This window comes from Aegilops tauschii, chromosome 5 (assembly GCF_002575655.3).
Source record: "Aegilops tauschii subsp. strangulata cultivar AL8/78 chromosome 5, Aet v6.0, whole genome shotgun sequence".
In the NCBI taxonomy this organism is placed as follows: domain Eukaryota; kingdom Viridiplantae; phylum Streptophyta; class Magnoliopsida; order Poales; family Poaceae; genus Aegilops; species Aegilops tauschii.
In genome coordinates, this window is record NC_053039.3 from 261,622,637 (window position 1) to 261,645,568 (window position 22,932).

The 22,932-nt window shown below is 42.1% G+C and overlaps 1 protein-coding gene across 5 annotated transcripts; it reads left to right on the forward strand.

The window, feature by feature from the left end:
* The first annotated feature begins 297 nt into the window (after positions 1 to 297).
* Positions 298 to 7,617, forward strand: LOC109747549 (uncharacterized). Of its 5 annotated transcripts, none has more exons than XM_040389664.3 (6): positions 298 to 1,627; positions 2,349 to 2,891; positions 2,990 to 5,277; positions 5,484 to 5,800; positions 6,848 to 7,105; positions 7,193 to 7,617. In XM_040389664.3, exons 1-3 carry the CDS (start codon positions 1,529 to 1,531, stop codon positions 3,404 to 3,406), a joined length of 1,059 nt encoding a protein of 352 aa, XP_040245598.1. In that variant the 5' UTR covers positions 298 to 1,528; the 3' UTR covers positions 3,407 to 5,277; positions 5,484 to 5,800; positions 6,848 to 7,105; positions 7,193 to 7,617. The 5 variants fall into 5 exon arrangements, with proteins under 5 accessions (XP_040245598.1, XP_040245595.1, XP_040245594.1 ...); XM_040389661.3 differs by having other exon boundaries at positions 2,990 to 3,618; positions 5,109 to 5,277; positions 6,848 to 7,617; XM_040389660.3 differs by having other exon boundaries at positions 6,848 to 7,617.
* Positions 7,618 to 22,932: the final 15,315 nt, after the last annotated feature.

Genomic DNA, 22,932 nt, shown 5'->3' on the forward strand with positions numbered 1-22,932 from the left:
GTTGATTGCTTAACTTGTACTAATTGTTAAAATCTGCCCACAACTAAAATTGAGAAAATTTTAGATTTTTATTTGGCCAAGCAGTTAAATCACCCCCTCTAGACATACTTTCGATCCTACAACGGGATGTACCAAGGTCACACCAAAGAGACCACCATCATATTGAAAGCAGTCACATCACATGACTCGTGGATTTGGCTGCTTTCTTTGAAATGCCTGATTTTCACAACGACGTCAATGTGCTTCAGCGATCTCCCGTGTTCAAGAGACTTTGTAATGGGTAATTGTCGTCATGCAACTACACTGTCAATAGCCGCAACTACAACATGGAGTACTATCTTGCCGACGGTATTTATTCTCAGTGGGCGGCGTTTGTGAAGACCATATTTGATCCCAAGGCAATAAACAAAGTCACTTTGCAAGAATACAAAAGGCAGCTAGGAGGGATGTGAAGAGGACATTTCGAGTGCTCCAAGCTTGTTGGAAAATTATTCCTGGAGCTGCAATGATATGAGAATCAGAGACTTTGTGGCAGCTGATGACATGTTGTATCATTTTGCACAATATGATTGTCGAGGACGAGGATGATGGGTAGCCCAAACCAATGATTTTGAGATGCCTGAAGAACAAGTCCACATCCCGAAACAACAAGATGCAAACCAACTTACATTTTTTTGCATATGCATAAATTCAGAATCTTCGAGATTATTAGGTGCACACCGTAGCTACTCAGTGATCTTGTGGAGCATATGTGGACCCACAATTAAAACCAAAGAGCTAATATTTCAATTATGCATTTAAAATAAATTTTATATTCGAACTATATATTTTTGGTATGTGTATGATGGACATGCATGGACCTACATGAATTTGAGAGTTCGGATTTGAGGCGTGTGACTGTCGGGCAAGGGATTGTCCGGTGCCGTCCGCGGGCCTGTCCGAGCGTGTCCGCGGACATATAGGGGCCCGGATTTGTCAAATCCGACTGTAGATGCTATAAACCTCATGATTTTATTGGTCGCTAATACCAAGTTTTAAAAATTAAAACTTAATAAAATTAATTCATCAAGATGTATTTAAAATGAATCTTATTTGAAAGCTCCCACCACGAGAAACACGACGAATATGCAAACAAAATTTAATTTAAACTTCTGGTTCAAAAATAGAAAAAAAATCAAAAATCAAAAGCCGGAAGAAAAAGATGATGCGTGCTACTAGTACAAATCCTATGCCAAGAAAACCTCCACCTCGGTCCTCACAGAAGCGAAAGATCTCTCCGCAGTTGGCCATTAAACACCCCTGCTATTGATCACGCACGCCGGCGGACGCTTCGACTCGAAGCAACCTCCCGCTCCTCCTCGCCCTCCTTTCTCTCGGGACTGCCGCTTGCTTGCTCCGCTGCTCGTGTGTGACTGTGAGAGGCCCCAGCACCATGCCGAAACTCCCTTCATAGCGGCTGCCGCTTGCTGGCTCCGCCGCTCGCGTGTGAGGGAAAAGTTAAAGCGTGTGAGATGGCGACCCCAGCGCAATGCCGCGGGCGAGCGACGCGGGGGAGATGGATTTGGGCGATATTGTGCTCTCCTGGTCGATCCAGGACATCATCAACGATGACCTCTACAAAGGGCAGGTGCTCAATCGATCCCTCCCTCCCTCCCTTGATAGTGCGAGTGGCTGCCAGCTTGAGCATCCTTTTCCTGTTTTTTTCTCTAATCCGCGCGTGCGTGCGAGCTGCATCCAGGCGTCCAGCCATGCTTAGGTTTCCCTGATTGATGAGTCGCTTGTAGTACAATCGTCGTTTCACCGCTTGTTGGGCCATCCAAGTGGGTCATTTCGACCGCTTGGTCTGGGCGTGGCGAAGATTTTGCTAGGGTTTGGAATGGGTGCAATCGGCATGGCACTCAGGAAATTACGCGTGCCTGTAATTCGTTCGAGCCAGCTAATAAATATACTATGGATTCGGAATACTAATGATAGCTATGTTTTTTTTTGCGCATACTAATGATAGCTATGTTGACAAAAATGATACACCAAATTTTCTTTCCAAATGTACCGGCGTTTCAGAATACTTTAGATAACACTATTATGAGATATTAAGTTCTAGAAGAATGTTGGGGGATGTTAGGTCTGTAAGTAAATGCCACCTAATATTATGATGCCATTTAGTTGTATTAATTTACTCAGAAGTTAAAATGCTGGAGACATGTCATGGTAGCCAAGAGCCTCAGCTCTGTATTTGGCCGCACAGTTGCTCTGTTAGCATAGTTGCATACCGTTTGTGCTTTCACGTTGCTACATTCTAGGTTTTTGCTATCTTTAACCATATTCCCATTTACTGTTTTTATATGTAGGCTGAGGCTATTCCTTGCAGCTTCCTCTCACTTGATCACTATCTCAAATCTTATCGCGCACCTCTGATTGAAGAAACAAGGTCAGATCTGTGCGCACGCCTTGAACTCATCGTAGAAGGACCCTCTTCGAAAATACTTTCTATGGAGGCAACACAGAAACCGGAAGTGTACTATATGGATGTGGACTTTGGGGATTGTGGGGCGGTTTATTCTGCGCAGGCTCATACTTTAAGGCATGGCGATGTATTTATTTTGTCTAGCGTGAAACCTGAAGCTGCGGAGGACTTCAGTCGCTATGGCGTGACATATTACTTGGCAATGGTTACCGACGTTTGCATGGATGATGATGATGAATGTCAGAAGCATTTCAAAATCAAGGTTGGAAAAGATATTGGCTTGGAAGAAGACTTACAAAAACTCAGATATACAATATTTCTCAGTAATATCATAACAAACATGTGGATATGGAAAACACTGAGCTTTGACAAGCACATGAATGACAATTTCACAGTGATCGAGTCTCACTTAGCCCCCACAAATTCGGTAATAGGACATGTATAGTTGCCTTTAGGTTTTACTTAATACTTTATTACCATGAATATCTAACTTTTTTGAGCTCTTCTTTGTTGGCTCTTTTGTAGGGTGGTGATGTCTGTGGTATCTGTGCTAAACATGGTGGGGAACATTTGGCTTGTTTTACAGAGCAATTATTACCGATGAATCTTAATAAATCGCAAATGGATGTTATTGGATCTGTCATCTCAGTTGTAAGATGTAGGCATCTGAACCTCATGAAGCTTATACAAGGTCCACCAGGTACTGGAAAGACCCACACTGTAAGTGCTTTACTGTGGGCTTTGGCTTCTATGAAATGCAGAACTCTAACATGCGCTCCCACAAATGTTGCTGTAATTGGGGTTTGCACTCGTATCCTTCAAAACTTCAAGGATTTCAACAAAAAAATTGATGACAATGGTCTACCCTTTTCTCTTGGAGATGTCTTGCTATTTGGGAACAAGTATAAGATGGACATAACCGGAGATCTTCAGGAAGCTTAGATTTTCATCTGAATGAACTTGTTGAATGCTTTTCATCATTGTGTGGATGGAGGTGCCAACTAACTTCGATGATATCATTTTTTGAAGACTGTGGTTCTCAGTATGATAGGCTTCTTGAGGATGATGGAAATAGTGATGCCGTGTCCAATCTGGACTTCCTAAAGAAGCAATTCAATGTGACAGCAATCTATACCTACTAATAAAAGAAATAGGTATTCTTAGTCCGTCATGCTATTTTATAGCCCCTGATTTTTCTGACATTAAACCCATAGTAGATATTAAATGTTTTTTAAAATACTCATATCTTCTAAACCGTAACTCCAAATTTAACATGTTATATATGAATTTTGATTAGAAAAATATGTAGAATCTGAATATGATGTTATTTTACCTGTTAACAATTAAAAGAAATACTATCTAGGGTGCAATCTTAATCAATAATGCATTATCTGTCTTTCTTTCGTACCGGTAGTGATTCGGATTGGGGATGAACACCTCAGCAAAATCAGGATTGGACACGAAATTGAAGATAAATTTGCTAGAGACACCCAATAAATAAGGACATGCATGACAAGAAATAAAAGAAGGACCCAATAAAGATGGGATGCCCGCTATAAAAGAAATAAAAGAGAAAATGCGGAGGAGATCCGATGAAGATGAGATGTTGTGCTATTCTCCTATATATAAGAAGAAGAAAGAGAGGACATGCATGGCAAAAATTAAAGAGGCATGCATGGAAAAAAAAAAAAAGACATGTTTGACAAGATATAAATAATGATGAAACAGGGACCAATACCTATGACATGTATGGCAAGAAATAGTGATGAAATATGGACGTAAGTACCTGCGTCCACAGGAGACCATACAAAAATGTTCTTTTCCAGACAAAAAAAATCTCTCTTTATGCTTAAAAAATCATGTGTCTTTTTAACAGCTCTTCATGTATTTAAGAAATATGTATGTGAAAAAAAGTGTTCAGGAGTTACCCTAAGTTGGTGATGCTTAAACTGAAAACCGCCCTTGATGCACACATGTCTCCGTAGTGAGCTAGTGTGTCATCGTCTGTTTTTGTCGTTTACCTTTACCGGCCGGTAACAATACCCCATTTCACACATGACATGAATAAATGCGCGATCACTTGCCCGTTTCTTTGTACGGATTAAATCTATATGCAAGCCGTGTTGAAATAGAATACCTGTGGAATCTTGATGCACTTTTGTAGGCTAAGACCATCTTTGTTTGGGCCGTAGCTACAAATTCTCAGATTATAGACTTTTTTGTAAATTAAGAGTGTGTTGTATTTTTTTCTCCCATTGCAACACACGGGCCTTTTTGCTAGTATCTCTTAAAAGATGTACATAGAATTTGTGGATTCACCTCCCTGGAAGGTGCTTTTCACGTGATAGTATCAGCAATATATCCTCATTGTTTAATATGCTAGAAAAATTTGATGCCCTTCTGTATGGTGTTGATTTAACTGGCAAAAGCTTAAAAAGGGGCCTTGGTGGTCTCTCAAGCGAAAAATCAGCTTGTGTGCAGCCGATATCTTTTCTTGAGAAGGAACTAGATGGAGTAAGGTCCACATGCCTTAAATTGCTGAAGGATCTTCAGCATTCGCTTAATTTACCTATTGGAGTAGGCAAAAACTGGGTCCAGCGCTACTGTATGCATAATGCTGTGCTTTTTTCTGTACTACCTCTAGTTCTTACCGGTTGCATCATATGGAGATTGAACCCCTCGATGTGTTAATTGTCAATGAGGCTACGCAAGTGCGAGAATGTGAATTGGTGGTCCCACTACGTCTGCATCAGTTGAAGCATGCTGGTTTGCTAGGAGATGACTGCCAGCTGAGTGCAATGGTTAAAAGCCAGGTAAGGTTTTATCTTGCCCTCTCTGTATCATATAGTTCTATTTCTTAGTCATTGGTGCATATATCAACAACTTAAGCTTCTGTGCAAAAGTACTTTGACAAATTTTTCATGAAAAATAACGAAGGGTACATCTTAACTTTTGCTCCGTCTTTATTGATCTGTTCTATTAATTCTATATTTCATTGTTTACCTCTGGATGTGCAAAGAAGCTGGATTCGGAATAAGTCTTTTTGAGAGATTGGTTATGCTGGATTTCGAAAAGCATTTGTGTTGAATATACAGTACCGCATGAGTTCTTGTATCAGCTCATTTCCAATTGGTCAGTTTTATGAGAGGAAGATTTTAGGTGGTCCAAATGTCGTGTCTCCTTCCTATAATAAGGAATACACAAGCCTCCCTTTTGGCAGCTACACTTTTATAAATGTCACCGATGGAAGGGAAGACAAAGATGGCACTGAAAACAGTTGGAGGAACATGGCTGAAGTTGCTATCGTTTTGCATCTGATCCAAAACATCTTAAAATGTATGTCTATGCTGAGCCTATCCTTCTTTTTAACCGTAGCATCCTTCCTTGAGCACTCTGCTAGTTCTTAATCTGATTTTCTATATGAAGTTAAGTGCCTGATAGAGTGATAGACATGGACCTAGATAGAGTGGAAGTAGGTAGTATTAAGTTTAAGGGGTTTGCTTATGTACACCCCCTTTACAAAATTACGGATCTCAAATCCACTAAAGAAAAGGGCATTGTCGTACTTAAACATTCTAAAATAGATTAGATGTTCCGTTACTAGCGTTGTTATCATCTGGGATGGAACTAACAAACCAAATCCCAGAAATCTCCGCCTTTGGCGAAGAAAATTAATGGCAGCCATATCTTATCTCGTTTTGAATTTTAGTGTTAGATCACACTTTTTATTTTGAACTGGCGTTGGATCATACTTCCCTACTACATGTGGTGCTTCTCTTTCAAATGTACCCAGCGAATCCTGTAAATTTTTTGAATCTTTTTGCTACTTCATGCTAATGGTAGAGGCACTGTTTTAGTTCAACTAATCTTATTAGCAAAGGAATGGATCAGACGTTGTCTGTGAAAAACTAGTGCATGCATACATCTGTTCGGAATCCGGCCACCACGACCAACAAGACAGGGATCCGGCCAACTCAATTTTCTTAGGGCAGGGTAGATTGAAGATAGATCTCCGGTGAAGTCACTCCTGAAATTCACAGAATTATTCGTAAAAAGGGGAAAAATCACACAACAGTAGTCGTAATTAGTTTTGTGAGGCTTTTGTAGTATTTACAATTTTATGGACTATACTACCCTTTTTATTAAAAAAAGATATGTTTTAATCTCAACTGTTTATTTAACTAAGTGGTGCACTGAAGCAGAACCCTTAAGCTAATTGCTGGCTTATACAGAACCAATTTAAGTTTGCTTTAGAAATTTCCTCACTAGTCCTAAATGAAAAAGCAGAGCACCTGCTGTTGCCCGTCATTTTTTTCCTCACTAGTCTAGTGAAAAGATTGACTCCTAAAGATCAGTAACATACCAGCTTATTCTTTTGTGTAGCCTGGAGAGGGTCAGCAGGCCAAGGGCTCAGTATCGGTGTGGTCTCTCCATATAGCTGTCAAGTTGGTGTAATTAAAGATAGACTCGGCAACAAATACGATACATGTGATGGCTTTCATGTGAGATCAAGTCCATTGATGGTTTCCAAGGCGAAGAGGATGATATAATCATAGTTTCAACTGTTGGGTCCAATGGGAGTGGAGGTCTTGCATTTCTTGCCGATAACTGAAGAACAAATGTTGCTCTTACTAGAGCAGGGTGCGCACCAATTCTTTGGTTTGTTACCGTTCAGAGTATGTTTGACTATAGTATATATAAATAAGGTGGATGTTTTATTTGATGTAGGCACTGCCTTATAAATAAGGTGGATGTTTTATTTGATGTACGCACTGCCTTTGGATTGTTGGAAATGCTACAACGTTATATAAAAGTGGGACTGTCTGGAAAAACCTTATTGATGATGCAACTATGTGCAAGTTGGTTTTGCACGTAAAGCAAAAACTTGACGAGCTTGATGATCTTCTTAATGCTGATTCAGCAATTTTCAGTAATACTAGATGGAAGGTAAGCACAAAAGTGATGCTTAGTCAGTTTAACTTTAGACATGCTTTCATCAGTTCGCCTAATTGTGATAAGTTGGTTTTGTCAATTATGTGCACTGCACTTCTTCATATATCTATGTCTGGTGAGACTCATGTTTACCGTCGGGGACTTCAGTGTTGAATTGATATGTGTTGGACTATGTTCTCTTTTTGTGTGGTCATGAACTACCTACATGTGTCTCTTTATTTTTTGGGATCATTTATATGGTTTATTTGCATTTGCTAGTCTATTTACTTACTCTGTAATTCGGTATTGAGAAGTTTGTCCTTAAGATTTACAGGGGTATGTGTTATTTTAGACCATGCTATGTCAGTCATGTGGTTCCTTTGTACCATAACATGTGCTATCAACGGTTATTACTTCCTCCGTCCCATAAATAAGGGTATTGGTCCATGGCGACCAACACAACGGTTAGCTATCCTACGCCCTTAGCAAATACAATGCCCCGTAAGAACACATACAGCTAACTCAATATATTGCACATCCATTTGGCTCCCGCCTTCGTCCATAGGTTGCACAACTGGGGTATCGTGCTTGATGAGGCTCGTAACACCCTGCCGTTGCGCTCTACCCAGAGCATCCAGACGACAAGAAGAATAAGTGTGTCAAATCCCTGTCGCGGCAGCTTCGCCAGTTGCCAGCGTGCAGCAGGCAACCATGTCCGCAAGCTCTAGGTGATCCGGTGTCCGCTGCCCTAGACCGCATCTCCCCAGGATTGATGTCGAAACGGCCCAGGAGTAGGCAAAGCCCACCGCTAGGTGATCAGTGTTAGGAATATGCAACTTGTATTCTCATGGGGCCATAGGCCAGTGTATATACATGTACAGGTGCAGGAAATATGTAGAAAACCCCTTATACAATGAGGTAAAGACAAAAGGCTACATGGATATACTACTCTAACACCCCCCTCAAACTCATGGTGGATGAACAATACTGAGTTTGGAGAGATAGAAGCCACGTTGTGCTCTAGCCCGAGCCTTCGTAAAGAAATTCGCCAACTGTAACTCGGAAGGCACGTACTGAAGAGCTTTAACCTGATCCTGCACACCAGCGCGCACATAAAAAGCATCAACACCAATATGCTTGGTGAGCTCATGCTTCACAGGGTCGCGCGCAATGCTAATAGCACCTGTACTGTCAGACAATAGCTGAGTAGGTGTAGTGACAGAAACACCAAAATCCTGAAGTAACCACCGTAACCAAGTCACCTCTGCCGTCAAAAGAGCCATAGCTCGCAACTCAGCCTCTGCACTCGAACGGGAAACTGTGGTCTGTTTCTTCGTCTTCCAGGCAATAAGAGAACCACCAAGGAAAACACAGTAAGCAGAAAGTGAACGGCGACCCGAGGGATCACTAGATCACGTAGCATCCGGAAAGGCTTGAAGCTGTAATGAACTGGAGCGAGAAAAGAACAGACGGTGAGAGATCGTGCCACGAAGATATCAGAGAACTCGATGAAGGTGACTGTAGTGAACCGAAGTGGGAGAAGAGACAAACTGACTCAAAATATGGACTGGATAAGAGATATCCAGACGAGTGACAGCTAGATAGACAAGACTTTCAACAAGATGACGGTAACACGTCGGATCAGACAAGGGGTCAACATCAGTATCACGGAGATGAACATTGAGCTCCATGGGAGTCTCAACAATGCACTCATCAGTAAGCGCAACACGAGCAAGAAGATCCTGGATATACTTTTCTTGGGAAATAAAAAAGCCATCAGAGGTAGAAGAGACTTCTATCCCAAGAAAGTACCGAAGAGGGCCAAGATCAGACATAAGAAACTGCTCATTAAGATGGGCCTTCGCAAAGGCAATATACTAAGGGTCGTCGCGAGTGATGATGATGTCATCGACATAGAGAAGAAGAGTCCTACCACGAGTGGAAAGGTGGACAAATAACGCTGGATCATGAGCACTCGCTGAAAAACTAGCGGGAGTCGCCACAGAGGCAAAACGCTCAAACCAGGCGCGAGGGGCTTGCTTAAGGCCATAGAGCGAACGACGGAGACGATAGACCATGCCATCAGGAACATAATACCCAGGTGGGGGCTGCATATAAACCTCCTCACGCAGCTCACCATTAAGAAAGGCATTCTTAACATCAAGCTGAGACACAGACCAGTGACGGACAGAGGCCATGGCAAGAAGTGTGCGAATAGTGGTCATATGTGCCACAGGAGCAAAAGTCTCATCGTAATCACGACCATGCTCCTGCTGAAAACCACGAGCCACAAGGCGAGCTTTGTAGCGCTCAAGAGAACCATCAGAGCGAGTCTTAACCTTGTAGACCCACTTACAAGTGATTGGACGAACACCAGGAGGAAGAGAAACAAGGTCCCACGTGCCGATGCGCTCAAGAGCAACAAGCTCCTCTGCCATTCAAGATGAACAACAGCTTGACGATAAAAAGTCGGCTCTAGAACAGCAGCACCAGCGCTTGGAAAACCAAGACGATCAACATGCGGAAGCGGACGAGGACGTAAGCCATAAGTAGGCTGAGAGGAGGAAGATGGCACATCAGTAGACGCATCAGTAAACGCATACACAGGACGCGAACGACGAGTATAATACTGAGGAAAAGATGGAAGAATACGAGGAGGAATCACCGAGGTAGAATCAGGGGATGGAGATGAAGAAGTCCCCGGTGATGAAGGTGAAGAATCAGGTGATATGCGAGGTGAGGAAACGTGGAAGATGGTGACGAAGGATCGACAATAGGCGGAGAAGCAGGAGTAGCACGACGAATAGACAAGGGCTCGACAGGAGTGATAGGTGTGTCAGGAAAAGTGAGGAAAGAGATATCCTCCACTGAAAAGGTCGATGAAGATGGACACGGGTAGAAGGGACGAGACTCGTCAAAAGTCACATCTCGAGAAATACACATTTGACGAAGGATCCCAACAACGATAGTCCTTATGCTCATCACTATAGCCTAAGAAGACGCACTCAACCGACTGAGCGGTCAGTTTCGTATGTTCACGTAGGGCAAGAAGAACATAGCAAACGCAATCAAACAAATGAAGCGCCGAATAATTGGGAGAACGATCAAAGACATGCTCAAGGGAACACCACCCTGTAGAGCAGCAGATGACTGAAGGTTGATGAGATAGGTGGAGGTGGAGACAGCCTCGGCCCAAAAATGAGGCGGAAGAGAGGCGGCGATCATCAACGCACGAGCCGTCTCAAGAAGGCGACGGTGCTTTCGCTTAGCCACACCATTCTGAGCATGCGCACCAGGACAAGAAAATTGAGAAAGAGTCCCCTGCTCAGGAAAAACACCACGCAACATCTTGGAAATATACTCGCCAGCGGAGTCAGCACGAAACACACGAATGGGCGAAAAATTGAGTGAATCATGGCAACAAAACGCTTATATATGGAAAAAACTGTTGGGGAACGTTGCATGGAAAACAAAAAAAATTCTACGCACACGCAAGATCTATCCATGGAAATGTATAGCTACGAGAGGGGGAGAGCATCTTCATACCCTTGAAGATCGCTAAGCAAAAGCGTTTATCAAAGCGGTTGATATAGTCGTACACCTTCACGATCCATCCCGATCAAGTATCGAACGTACGGCACCTCCGTGTTCAGCACACGTTCAGCTCGATGCTTGATACATCTCCAATGTATCTATAATTTTTGATTGTTCCATGCTATAATATTATCCATCTAGGATGTTTTATATGCATTTATATGCTATTTTATATGATTTTTGGAACTAACCTATTAACCTAGAGCCCAGTGCCAGTTTCTGTTTTTTTCCTTGTTTTTGAGTTTTACAGAAAAGGAATACCAATCGGAGTCCAATTGACGTGCCAATTTTTGATGATTTTTTATGGACCAAAAAAGCCCCTAGAGTAAAAGAGTTGGGCCAGAAGAGTCCCGGGCTGCCCACGAGGGTGGGGGGCGGGCGCGCCCAAGGACAATTCGGAGACCCCCCTGACGTGAGACCTACGCTAAAAATTCCTATAAATACAGAAACCTCTAGAAAATAACCGAGATCGGGAGTTTCACCGCCGCAAGCCTATGTAGCCACCAAAAACCAATCGGGACCCTGTTCCGGCACCCTGCCGGAGGGGGAATCCATCACCGGTGGCCATCTTCATCATCCCGGCTCTCTCCATGACGAGGAGGGAGTAGTTCACCCTCGGGGCTGAGGGTATGTACCAGTAGCTATGTGTTTGATCTCTCTCTCTCTCTCTCTCTCTCTCTCTCTCTCTCTCTCTCTCTCTCGTGTTCTTCATATGGCACGATCTTGATGTATCGCGAGCTTTGCTATTATAGTTGGATCTTATGATGTTTCTCCCCCTCTACTCTCTTGTAACGGATTGAGTTTTCCCTTTGAAGTTATCTTATCGGATTGAGTCTTTGAGGATTTGAGAACACTTGGTGTATGTCTTGCATGTGCTTATCTGTGGTGACAATGGGATATTCACGTGATCTACTTGATGTATGTTTTGGTGATCAACTTGCGGGTTCAGTGACCTTGTGAACTTATGCATAGGGGTTGGCATACGTTTTGTCTTGACTCTCCGGTAGAAACTTTGGGGCACTCTTTGAAGTTCTTTTTTGTTGGTTGAATAGATGAATATGAGATTGTGTGATGCATATCGTATAATCATACCCACAAATACTTGAGGTGACATTGGAGTATCTAGGTGACATTAGGGTTTTGGTTGATTTGTGTCTTAAGGTGTTATTCTAGTACGAACTCTATGATAGATCGAACGGAAAGAATAGCTTCGTGTTATTTTACTACGGACTCTTGAATAGATCGATCAAAAAGGATAACTTTGAGGTGGTTTCGTACCCTACAATAATCTCTTCGTTTGTTCTCCGCTATTAGTGACTTTGGAGTGACTCTTTGTTGCATTTTGAGGGATTGTTATATGATCTAATTATGTTATTATTGTTGAGAGAACTTGCACTAGTGAAAGTATGAACCCTAGGCCTTGTTTCCTAGCATTGCAATACCGTTTACGCTCACTTTTATCATTAGTTACCTTGCTGTTTTTATATTTTCAGATTACAAAAGCTATATCTACCATCCATATTGCACTTGTGTCACAATCTCTTCGCCGAAGTAGTGCACCTATACAATTTACCATTGTATTGGGTGTGTTGGAGACACAAGAGACTCTTTATTATTTGGTTGCAGGGTTGTTTGAGAGAGACCATCTTCATCCTACACCTCCCACGGATTGATAAACCTTAGGTCATCCACTTGATGGAAATTTGCTACTGTCCTACAAACCTCTGCACTTGGAGGCCCAACAACGTCTACAAGGACAAGGTTGCGCAGTAGACATCAAGCTCTTTTCTGGCGTCGTTGCCGGGGAGGTGAGTGCTTGAAGGTATATCTTTAGATCTTACAATCGAATCTTTTTGTTTCTTGTTTTATCACAAGTTTAGTCTATAAAAGAAAGTTACAAAAAAATGGAATTGAGGGTGCCTCATATGCTTCATCTTTTTAATCTCTTCCGTGAAAATAAGGATTCCGAAAATTGTGCTCAAGTACTAGAAGAAGAATTACATAGATGCTTGGCATAAAATATGTGAATGATGAGCATGATTGCAATGTTGTTAGTATGAATTCTTTGAATACCCATGATGCTAATGATATGCAAAGCCACAAGTTTGGGGATGCTATGTTTGATGAATATGATATTTTTTGTCCCCCAAGTTTTGATGAACAAATTTATTATGATGAAAGCATGCCTCCTATTTATGATGATTATTGTGATGATACGTATGCCATAAAGAATAGACATAACCATGAAATTTGTCATCAAGATTTTAATTTTCAATTGGATTATGCTTCACATGATAGTTATTTTGTTGAGTTTGCTCCCACTACTATTCATGAGAAGAAGTTTGCTTATGTGGAGAGTAGTAAAATTTATATGCTTGTGCATCATGAAAATAATGCTTTATGTGATGGTTATATTGTTGAATTCATTCATGATGCTACTGAAAATTATTATGAGGGAGGAACATATGCTTGTAGGAATTGCAATAATATCAAGTTTCCTCTCTATGTGTTGAAAATATTGAAGCTATGCTTGTTTTACCTTCCTATGCTAGTTGATTCTTGTTCTCATAAGTTGTTTGCTCACAAAATCCCTATGCATAGGAAGTGGGTTAGGCTTAAATGTGCTAGTCATATGCTTCATGATGCTTCCGTTATGTTTCAATTCTTATCTTTTATGTGAGCATCATTGTCATCATCATGCCTAACTAGAAAGGCATTAAAGAAAAGCGCTTGTTGGGAGACAACCCAATATTTAACCTTACTGTTTTTGTGTTTCCACATTATTATGCTACTGTAGTAATCATGTTTTATAGCTTTTGTTTCAATAAAGTGCCAAGTAAGACCTTTAGGATAGCTTACGGTGATAGTTGTGTTGATCCTGCTGAAAATCAGAAACTTTTGCGCTCAGTAAATTAGTTTTGATAATTCACATAAACATGCTTTTGATCTTATTCTTTTTTCTCTGGATTGGTACACAAATTTCTCAGGTTTTCCTAATTTGGTAGGATTTTTGGAGTTACAGAAGTATTCGAGAGTTACAGATTACTACAGACTGTTCTGTTTTTGACAGATTCTGTTTTCATTGTGTTGTTTGCTTATTTTGATGAATCTATGAGTAGTATCGGAGGGTATGAACCATAGAGAAGTTGTAATACAGTAGATATTACACAAATATGAATTTAGAATGAGTTCACAACAGTACCTAAGTGGTGATTTATTTTCCTATACTAACGGAGTTTACGAGTTTTCTATTGAGTTTTGTGTTGTGGAGTTTTCAAATTTTGGGTAAAGATTCGATGGACTATGGAATAAGGACTGGCAAGAGCCTAATCTTGGGGATGCCCAAGGCACCCCAAGGTAATATTCAAGAACAACCAAGAGCCTAAGCTTGGGGATGCCCCGGATGGCATCCCCTCTTTCGTCTTCGTTCATCGGTAACTTTACTTGGAGCTATATTTTTATTCACCACATGATATGTGTTTTGCTTGGAGCGTCATTTTGTTTTATTTTGTTTTGCTTGCTGTTTGAATAAAGTACCAAGATCTGAAATTCTTAAATGTTAGAGAGTCTTCACGTAGTTACATAATTATTCAACTACTCATTGATCTTCACTTATATCTTTCAGAGTAGTTTGTCATTTGCTCTAGTGCTTCACTTATATCTTTTTAGAGCACGGTGGTGGTTTTATTTTGTAGAAATAGGTGAACTCTCATGCTTCACTTATATTATTTTGAGAGTCTTAAACAGCATGGTAATTTGCTTTGGTTATGAATTTAGTCCTGATATGATAGGCATCCAAAAGGGATATAATAAAAACTTTCATATAAAGTGCATTGAATACTATGAGAAGTTTGATTCTTTATGATTGTTTTGAGATATGAAGATGGTGATATTAGAGTCATGCTAGTGGAGTAGTTGTGACTTTGAGAGAAACTTGTGTTAAAGTTTGTGATTCCCGTAGCATGCACGTATGGTGAACCGTTATGTGATGAAGTTGGAGCATGATTTATTTATTGACTGTCTTCCTTATGTGTGGAGGTCGGGATCGCGCGATGGTTAACTCCTACCAACCCTTACCCTAGGAGCATGCACGTAGTACTTTGTTTTGATGACTTGTAGATTTTTGCAATAAGTATGTGAGTTCTTTATGACTAATGTTGAGTCCATTGATTATACGCATTCTCACCCTTCCACCATTGCTAGCCTCTCTTGTACTGCGCAACTTTCGCTGGTACCATACACCCACCATTTATCTTCCTCAAAACAGCCACCATACCTACCTATTATGGCATTTCCATAGCCATTCCGAGATATATTGCCATGCAACCCTTCACCGTTCCGTTTATTATGACATGCTCCATCATTGTCATATTGCTTTGCATGATCATGTAGTTGACATCGTATTTGTGGCAAAGCCACCGTTCATAATTCTTTATACATGTCACTCTTGATTCATTGCACATCCCGGTACACCGCCGGAGGCATTCATATAGAGTCATATTTTGTTCTAAGTATCGAGTTATAATTCTTGAGTTGTAAGTAAATAAAAGTGTGATGATCATCATTATTAGAGCATTGTCCCATGTGAGGAAAGGATGATGGAGACTATGATTTGCCCACAAGTCGGGATGAGACTCCGGACGAAAAATAAAAATAAAATAAAAAAGAGGCCAAAAAAAGGAAGAGAAGGCAAAAAAAAAACAACAGAAATGAGAGAAAAAGAGAGAAGGGGCAATGCTACTATCCTTTTACCATACTTGTGCTTCAAAGTAGCACCATGATCTTCATGAGAGAGAGACTCCTATGTTGTCACTTTTATATACTAGTGGGAATTTTACATTATAGAACTTGGCTTGTATATTCCAATGATGGGCTTCCTCAAAATGCCCTAGGTCTTCGTGAGCAAGTGAGTTGGATGCACACCCACTTAGTTCCTTTTGTTGAGCTTTCATACACTTATAGCTCTAGTGCATCCGTTGCATGGCAATCCCTACTCACTCACATTGATATCTATTGATGGGCATCTCCATAGCCCGTTGATACGCCTAGTTGATGTGAGACTATCTTCTCCTTTTTTGTCTTCTCCACAACCACCATTCTATTCCACCTATAGTGCTATGTGTTGGAAATATGCCCTAGAGGCAATAATAAATAGGTTATTATTATATTTCCTTGTTCATGATAATCGTTTATTATCCATGCTAGAATTGTATTGATAGGAAACTCAGATACATGTGTGGATACATAGACAACACCATGTCCCTAGTAAGCCTCTAGTTGACTAGCTCGTTGATCAATAGATGGTTACGGTTTCCTGACCATGGACATTGGATGTCGTTGATAACGGGATCACATCATTAGGAGAATAATGTGATGGACAAGACCCAATCCTAAGCCTAGCATAAGATCGTGTAGTTCGTTTGCTCAGAGCTTTTCTAATGTCAAGTATCATTTCCTTAGACCATGAGATTGTGCAACTCCCGGATATCGTAGGAATGCTTTGGGTGTACCAAACGTCACAACGTAACTGGGTGGCTATAAAGGTGCACTACAGGTATCTCCGAAAGTGTCTGTTGGGTTGGCACGAATCGAGACTGGGATTTGTCACTCCGTGTAAACGGAGAGGTACCTCTGGACCCACTCGTTAGGACATCATCATAATGTGCACAATGTGACCAAGGAGTTGATCACGGGATGATGTGAGTTACGGAACGAGTAAAGAGACTTGCCGGTAACGAGATTGAACAAGGTATAGGGATACCGACGATCGAATCTCGGGCAAGTAACATATCGATAGACAAAGGGAATTGTATACGGGATTGATTGAATCCCCGACATCGTGGTTCATCCGATGAGATCATCATGGAACATGTGGGAGCCAACATGGGTATCCAGATCCCGCTGTTGGTTATTGACCGGAGAACGTCTCGGTCATGTCTGCATGGTTCCCGAACCCGTAGGGTCTACACACTTAAGGTTCGGTGACGCTAGGGTTATAGGGAAAGTATGTACGTGGTTACCGAATGTTGTTCGGAGTCCCGGATGAGATCCCGGACGTCACGAGGAGTTCCGGAATGGTCCGGAGGTAAAGATTTATATATGGGAAGTTCTGTTTTGGTCACCGGAAAAGTTTCGGGTGATATCGGTAATGTACCGGGACCACTGGGAGGGTCTCGGGGGTCCACCAAGTGGGGCCACCAGCCCGAGAAGGCTGCGTGGGCCAAGTGTGGGAGGGGACCAGCCCCAGGTGGGCTAGTGCGCCCCCCACCAAGGCCCAAGCGCATGGGAGAGTGGGAGGGGGCAAACCCTAGGTCCAGATGGGCCTTGAGGCCCACCCTAGTGGCGCCCCCCTCTCCTCCCCTTGGCCGCCCCCCTTGGATGGGATCTAGGGCTGGCCGCCTCCTCTTGGGGTGGGAACCCTAGAGGGGGGCGCAGCCCCCTTCCCCCTATATATAGTTGAGGTTTGGGCTGCCCAAGACACACGCGAACGTCTCTCTTTCAGCGCAGCCCTACCCCTCTCCCTCCTCCTCCTCTCCCGCGGTGCTTGGCGAAGCCCTGCGGGATTGCCACGCTCCTCCACCACCACCACGCCGTCGTGCTGCTGCTGGATGGAGTCTTCCCCAACCTCTCCCTCTCACCTTGCTGGATCAAGGCGTGGGAGACGTCACCGGGCTGCTCGTGTGTTGAACGCGGAGGCGCCGTGGTTCGGCGCTTAGATCGGAATCAACCGCGATCTGAATCGCTACGAGTACGACTCCCTCATCCGCGTTCTTGCAACGCTTCCGCATCGCGATCTACAAGGGTATGTAGATGCACTCCCCTTCCCTTCGTTGCTAGATTACTCCATAGATTGATCTTGGTGATGCGTAGAAAATTTTGAATTTCTGCTACGTTCCCCAACAGTGGCATCATGAGCTAGGTCTATGCGTAGTTTCTATGCACGAGTAGAACACAAAGTAGTTGTGGGCGTAGATGTTGCCAATTCTTCTTGCCGCTACTAGTCTTATCTTGTTTCAGTGGCATTGTGGGATGAAGCGGCCCGGACCGACCTTACACGTACGCTTACGTGAGACAGGTTCCACCGACTGACATGCACTAGTTGCATAAGGTGGCTAGCGGGTGTCTGTCTCTCCCACTTTAGTCGGAACGGATTCGATGAAAAGGGTCCTTATGAAAAGTAAATAGAAATTGGCATATCACGTTGTGGTTTTACGTAGGTAAGAAACGTTCTTGCTAGAAACCTATACAAGCCACGTAAAAAAAACTTGCAACAACAATTAGAGGACGTCTAACTTGTTTTTGCAGCATGTGCTATGTGATGTGATATGGCCAGAAGATGTGATGAATGATATATGTGATGTATGAGATTGATCATATTCTTGTAATAGGAATCACGACTTGCATGTCGATGAGTATGACAACCGGCAGGAGCCATAGGAGTTGTCTTTATTTTTTGTATGACCTGCGTGTCATTGAATAATGCCATGTAAATTACTTTACTTTATTGCTAAGCGCGTTAGCCATAGAATTAGAAGTAATCGTTGGCGTGACAACTTCATGAAGACACAATGATGGAGATCATGGTGTCATGCCGGTGACAAAGATGATCATGGTGCCCCGAAGATGGAGATCAAAGGAGAAACATGATATTGGCCATATCATGTCAATATTTGATTGCATGTGATGTTTATCATGTTATGCATCTTATTTGTTTAGAACGACGGTAGTAAGTAAGATGATCCCTCACTAAAATTTCAAGAGAAGTGTTCCCCCTAACTGTGCACCGTTGCGAAGGTTCGTTGTTTCGAAGCACCACGTGATGATTGGGTGTGATAGATTCTAACGTTCGAATACAACGGGTGTTGACGAGCCTAGCATGTACAGACATGGCCTCGGAACACATGCGAAACACTTAGGTTGACTTGACGAGCCTAGCATGTACAGACATGGCCTCGGAACACAAGAGACCGAAAGGTCGAACATGAGTCGTATAGTAGATACGATCAACATGGAGATGTTCACCGATGATGACTAGTCCGTCTCACGTGATGATCGGACACGGCCTAGTTTGAATCGGATCATGTATCACTTAGATGACTAGAGGGATGTCTATCTGAGTGGGAGTTCAATAATCAGATGAACTTCATTATCATGAACATAGTCAAAAGGTCTTTGCAAATATGTCATACGCTTTAGTTCTACTGTTTAAGATATGTTCCTAGAGAAAATTTAGTTGAAAGTTGGTAGTAGCAATTATGCGGACTGGGTCCGTAAACTGAGGATTGTCCTCATTGCTGCACAGAAGGCTTATGTCCTTAATGCACCGCTCGGTGTGCTGAACCTCAGCGTCGTCTGTAGATGTTGCGAAACATCTGACATACACGTTTTGATGACTACGTGATAGTTCAGTGCGTAATGCTAACGGTTTAGAATTGTGGCACCAAAGACGGTTTTGAAACGTCGCAGAACATATGAGATGTTCCGAAGACTGAAATTGGGATTTCGGACTAGTGCCCACGTCAAGAGGTATGAGACCTCTGACAAGTTTCTTAAGCCTGCAAACTAAGGGAGAAAAGCTCAATCGTTGAGCATGTGCTCAGACTGTCTGAGTACTACAATCACTTGAATCGAGTGGGAGTTAATCTTCCAGATGAGATAGTGATGGTTCTGCATAGTCACTGCCACCAAGCTAGTAGAGCTTCGTGATGAACTATAACATATCAGGGATAGTTATGATGATCCTTGAGCAACTCGCGATGTTTGACACCGCGAAAGTAGAAATCAAGAAGGAGCATCAATTGTTGATGGTTAGTAAAACCACTAGTTTCTAGAAGGGCAAGGGCAAAAGGGATACTTCATGAAACAGCAAGTCATTTGCTACTCTAGTGAAGAATCCCAAGGTTGAACCCAAACCCGAGACTAAGTGCTTCTGTAATGAGGGGAACGGTCACTGAAGCCGAACTACCCTAGATACTTGGTAGATGAGAAGGCAGACAAGGTCGACAGAAGTATATTGGATATACATTATATGAATGTGTACTTTACTAGTACTCCTAGCAGCACCAGGGTGTTAGATACCGGTTCGGTTGCTAAGTGTTAGTAACTCGAAATAAAAGCTGCGGAATAAACGGAGACTAGCTAAAGGTGAGATGACGATCTGTGTTGGAAGTGTTTCCAAGGTTGATGTGATCAAGCATCGCATGCTCCCTCTACCATCGAGATTTGGTGTTTGCGTTGAGCATGATTGGATTATGTTTATCGCAATGCGGTTATTCATCTAAGGAGAATAATGGTTACTCTGTTTATTTGAATAATACCTTCAATAGTCTTGCACCTAAAATGAATCTCGATCGCAGTGATACACATGTTTGTGCCAAAAGATATAAGATAGTAATGATAGTACCACATACTTGTGGCACTGCCACTTGAGTCATATTGGTGTAGAACGCATGAAGAAGCTCCATGTAGATGGATCTTTGGACTCAGTCGTTTTTGAAAAGATTGAGACATGCGAACCATGTCTATTGGTATATATGCATGAAGAAACTCCATGTAGATGGATCGTTTGGACTCACGTGATTTTGAATCACTTGAGACATGCAAATCATACCACATGGGCAAGATGACTGAAAGGCCTCGTTTTCAATAAGATGAAACAAGAGAGCAACTTATTGGAAGTAATACATTTTGATGTATGCAGTCCAATGAGTGCTGAGGCATCCAGTGGATATCGTTATGTTCTTACTTCACAGATGGTTTGAGTAGATGTTGAGTGTATTTGCTTGATGAAACACAAGTCTGAATTATTGAAAGGTTCAAGTAATTTCAGAGTGAAGTTGAAGATCGTCGTGACAAGAGGATAAAATGTCTATGATATGATCATAGAGATGAGTATCTGAGTTACGAGTTTGGCACACAGTTAAGACATTGTGGAAAGTGTTTCACAATTAATACCGCCTGGAACACCATAGTGTGATGGTGTGTCCGAACATCATAACTACACCCTATTGGATATGGTGCATACCATGATGTCTCTTATCGAATTACCACTATCGTTTATGGGTTAGGCATTAGAGACAACCGCATTCACTTTAAAAGGGGCACCATGCAATTCCGTTGAGACGACACCGTTTAGAGAAACCTAAGTTGTCGTTTCTTAAAAGTTTGGGGCTGCGATGCTTATGTGAAAAAGTTTCAGGCTGATAAGCTCAAACCCAAAGCGGATAAATGCGTCTTCATAGAATACCCAAAACAGTTGGGTATACCTCCTATTTCAGATCTGGAAGCAAAAGTAATTGCTTCTAGAAACAGGTCCTTTCTCGAGGAAAAGTTTCTCTCGAAAGAATTGAGTGGGAGGATGGTGGAGACTTGATAAGGTTATTGAATCGTCACTTCAACTAGTGTGTAGCAGGGCACAGGAAGTTGTTCCTGTGGCACCTATACCAATTGAAGTGGAAGCTTATGATAGTGATCATGAAACTTCGGATCAAGTCACCACCAAACCTCGTACGACGACGAGGATGCGTGCTACTTCAGAGTGGTACATGATCCTGTCTGAGATATCATGTTGTTGGACAATACTAAACCTACGAGCTATGGAGAAGCGATGGTGGGCCCATATTTCGACAAATGGTTAGAAGCCATGAAATCCGAGATAAATGGATCTTTGAGAAGAAGACAGACGTGGACGGTAATGTTACCGTCTATGAAGCTCAACTTGTGGCAAAGAGTATTTCCACAAGTTCAAGGAGTTGACTACGATGAGATTTTCTCATCCGTAGCGATGCTTAAGTCCGTCGGAATCACGTTAGCATTAGCTGCATTTATGAAATCTGGCAGATGGATGTCAAAACAAGTTTCCTTACCAGTTTTCGTAAGGAAAGGTTGTATGTGATACAATCAGAAAGGTTTTGTCGATCCTAAGGATGCTAATAGGTATGGTAGCTCCAGCGATCCTTCCATGGACTAGAGCAAGCATCTCGGAGTCAGATTATACGCTTTGATGGAGTGATCAAAGTTTTTGGGTTTATACAAAGTTTGTTAGAAACTTGTATTTACAATAAAGTGAGTGGGAGCGCTACAACATTTCTGATAAGTATATGTGAATGACATATTGTTGATCCGAAATGATGTAATATTTCTGGAAAGCATAAAGGGTTGTTTGAAAGGAGTTTTTCAAAGGAAGACTCGGATAAAGCTGCTTACATATTGGGCATCAAGATCTATAGAGATAGATCAAGACGCCTGATGATACTTTCAAAGAACGCACACCTTGACATGATTTTGAAAGAGTTCAAAATAGATCAGCAAAGAAGGAGTTCTTGGCTGTGTTACAAGGTGTGAGTATTGAGTAAGACTCAAGACCTGACCACAGCAGAAGAGAGAGAAAGGACGAAGGTCGTCCCCTATGCTTTAGACGTAGGCTCTACAGTATGCTATGCTGTGTACCGCACATGAAGTGTGCCTTGCCATGAGTTGGTCAAGGGGTACAATAGTGATCCGGGAATGGATCACATGACAGCGGTCGAACTTATCCTTAGTATCTAGTGGACTAAGGAATTTTCTCGATTATGGAGGTGAAAAGGAGTTCGTCGTAAAGAGTTACGTCGATGCGAACTTTGACACTAATCCGGATGACTCTGAGTAGTAAACCGGATTCGTATAGTAGAGCAATTATTTGAAATGGCTCCAAATAGCGCGTGGTAGCATCCACAAGATGACATAGATATTCGTAAAGCACACACGGATCAGAAAGGTTCAGACCCGTTGACTAATAACCTCTCTCACAAGCATAACATGATCAAACCAGAACTCATTGAGTTTAATCACATAGTGATGTGAACTAGATTGTTGACTCTAGTAAACTCTTTGGATGTTGGTCACATGGTGATGTGACCTATGAGTGTTAATCACATGGTGATGTGGACTAGATTATTGACTCT

Coding starts and splice junctions, on each gene's coding strand:
- LOC109747549 (XM_040389660.3), top strand. CDS start 1,529: ATGCCGCGGGCGAGCGACGCGGGGGAGATGGATTTGGGCGATATTGTG. Junction 1,628..2,348: donor ATGACCTCTACAAAGGGCAG/GTGCTCAATCGA, acceptor TTTTATATGTAG/GCTGAGGCTATTCCTTGCAG. Junction 2,892..2,989: donor ACTTAGCCCCCACAAATTCG/GTAATAGGACAT, acceptor GCTCTTTTGTAG/GGTGGTGATGTCTGTGGTAT.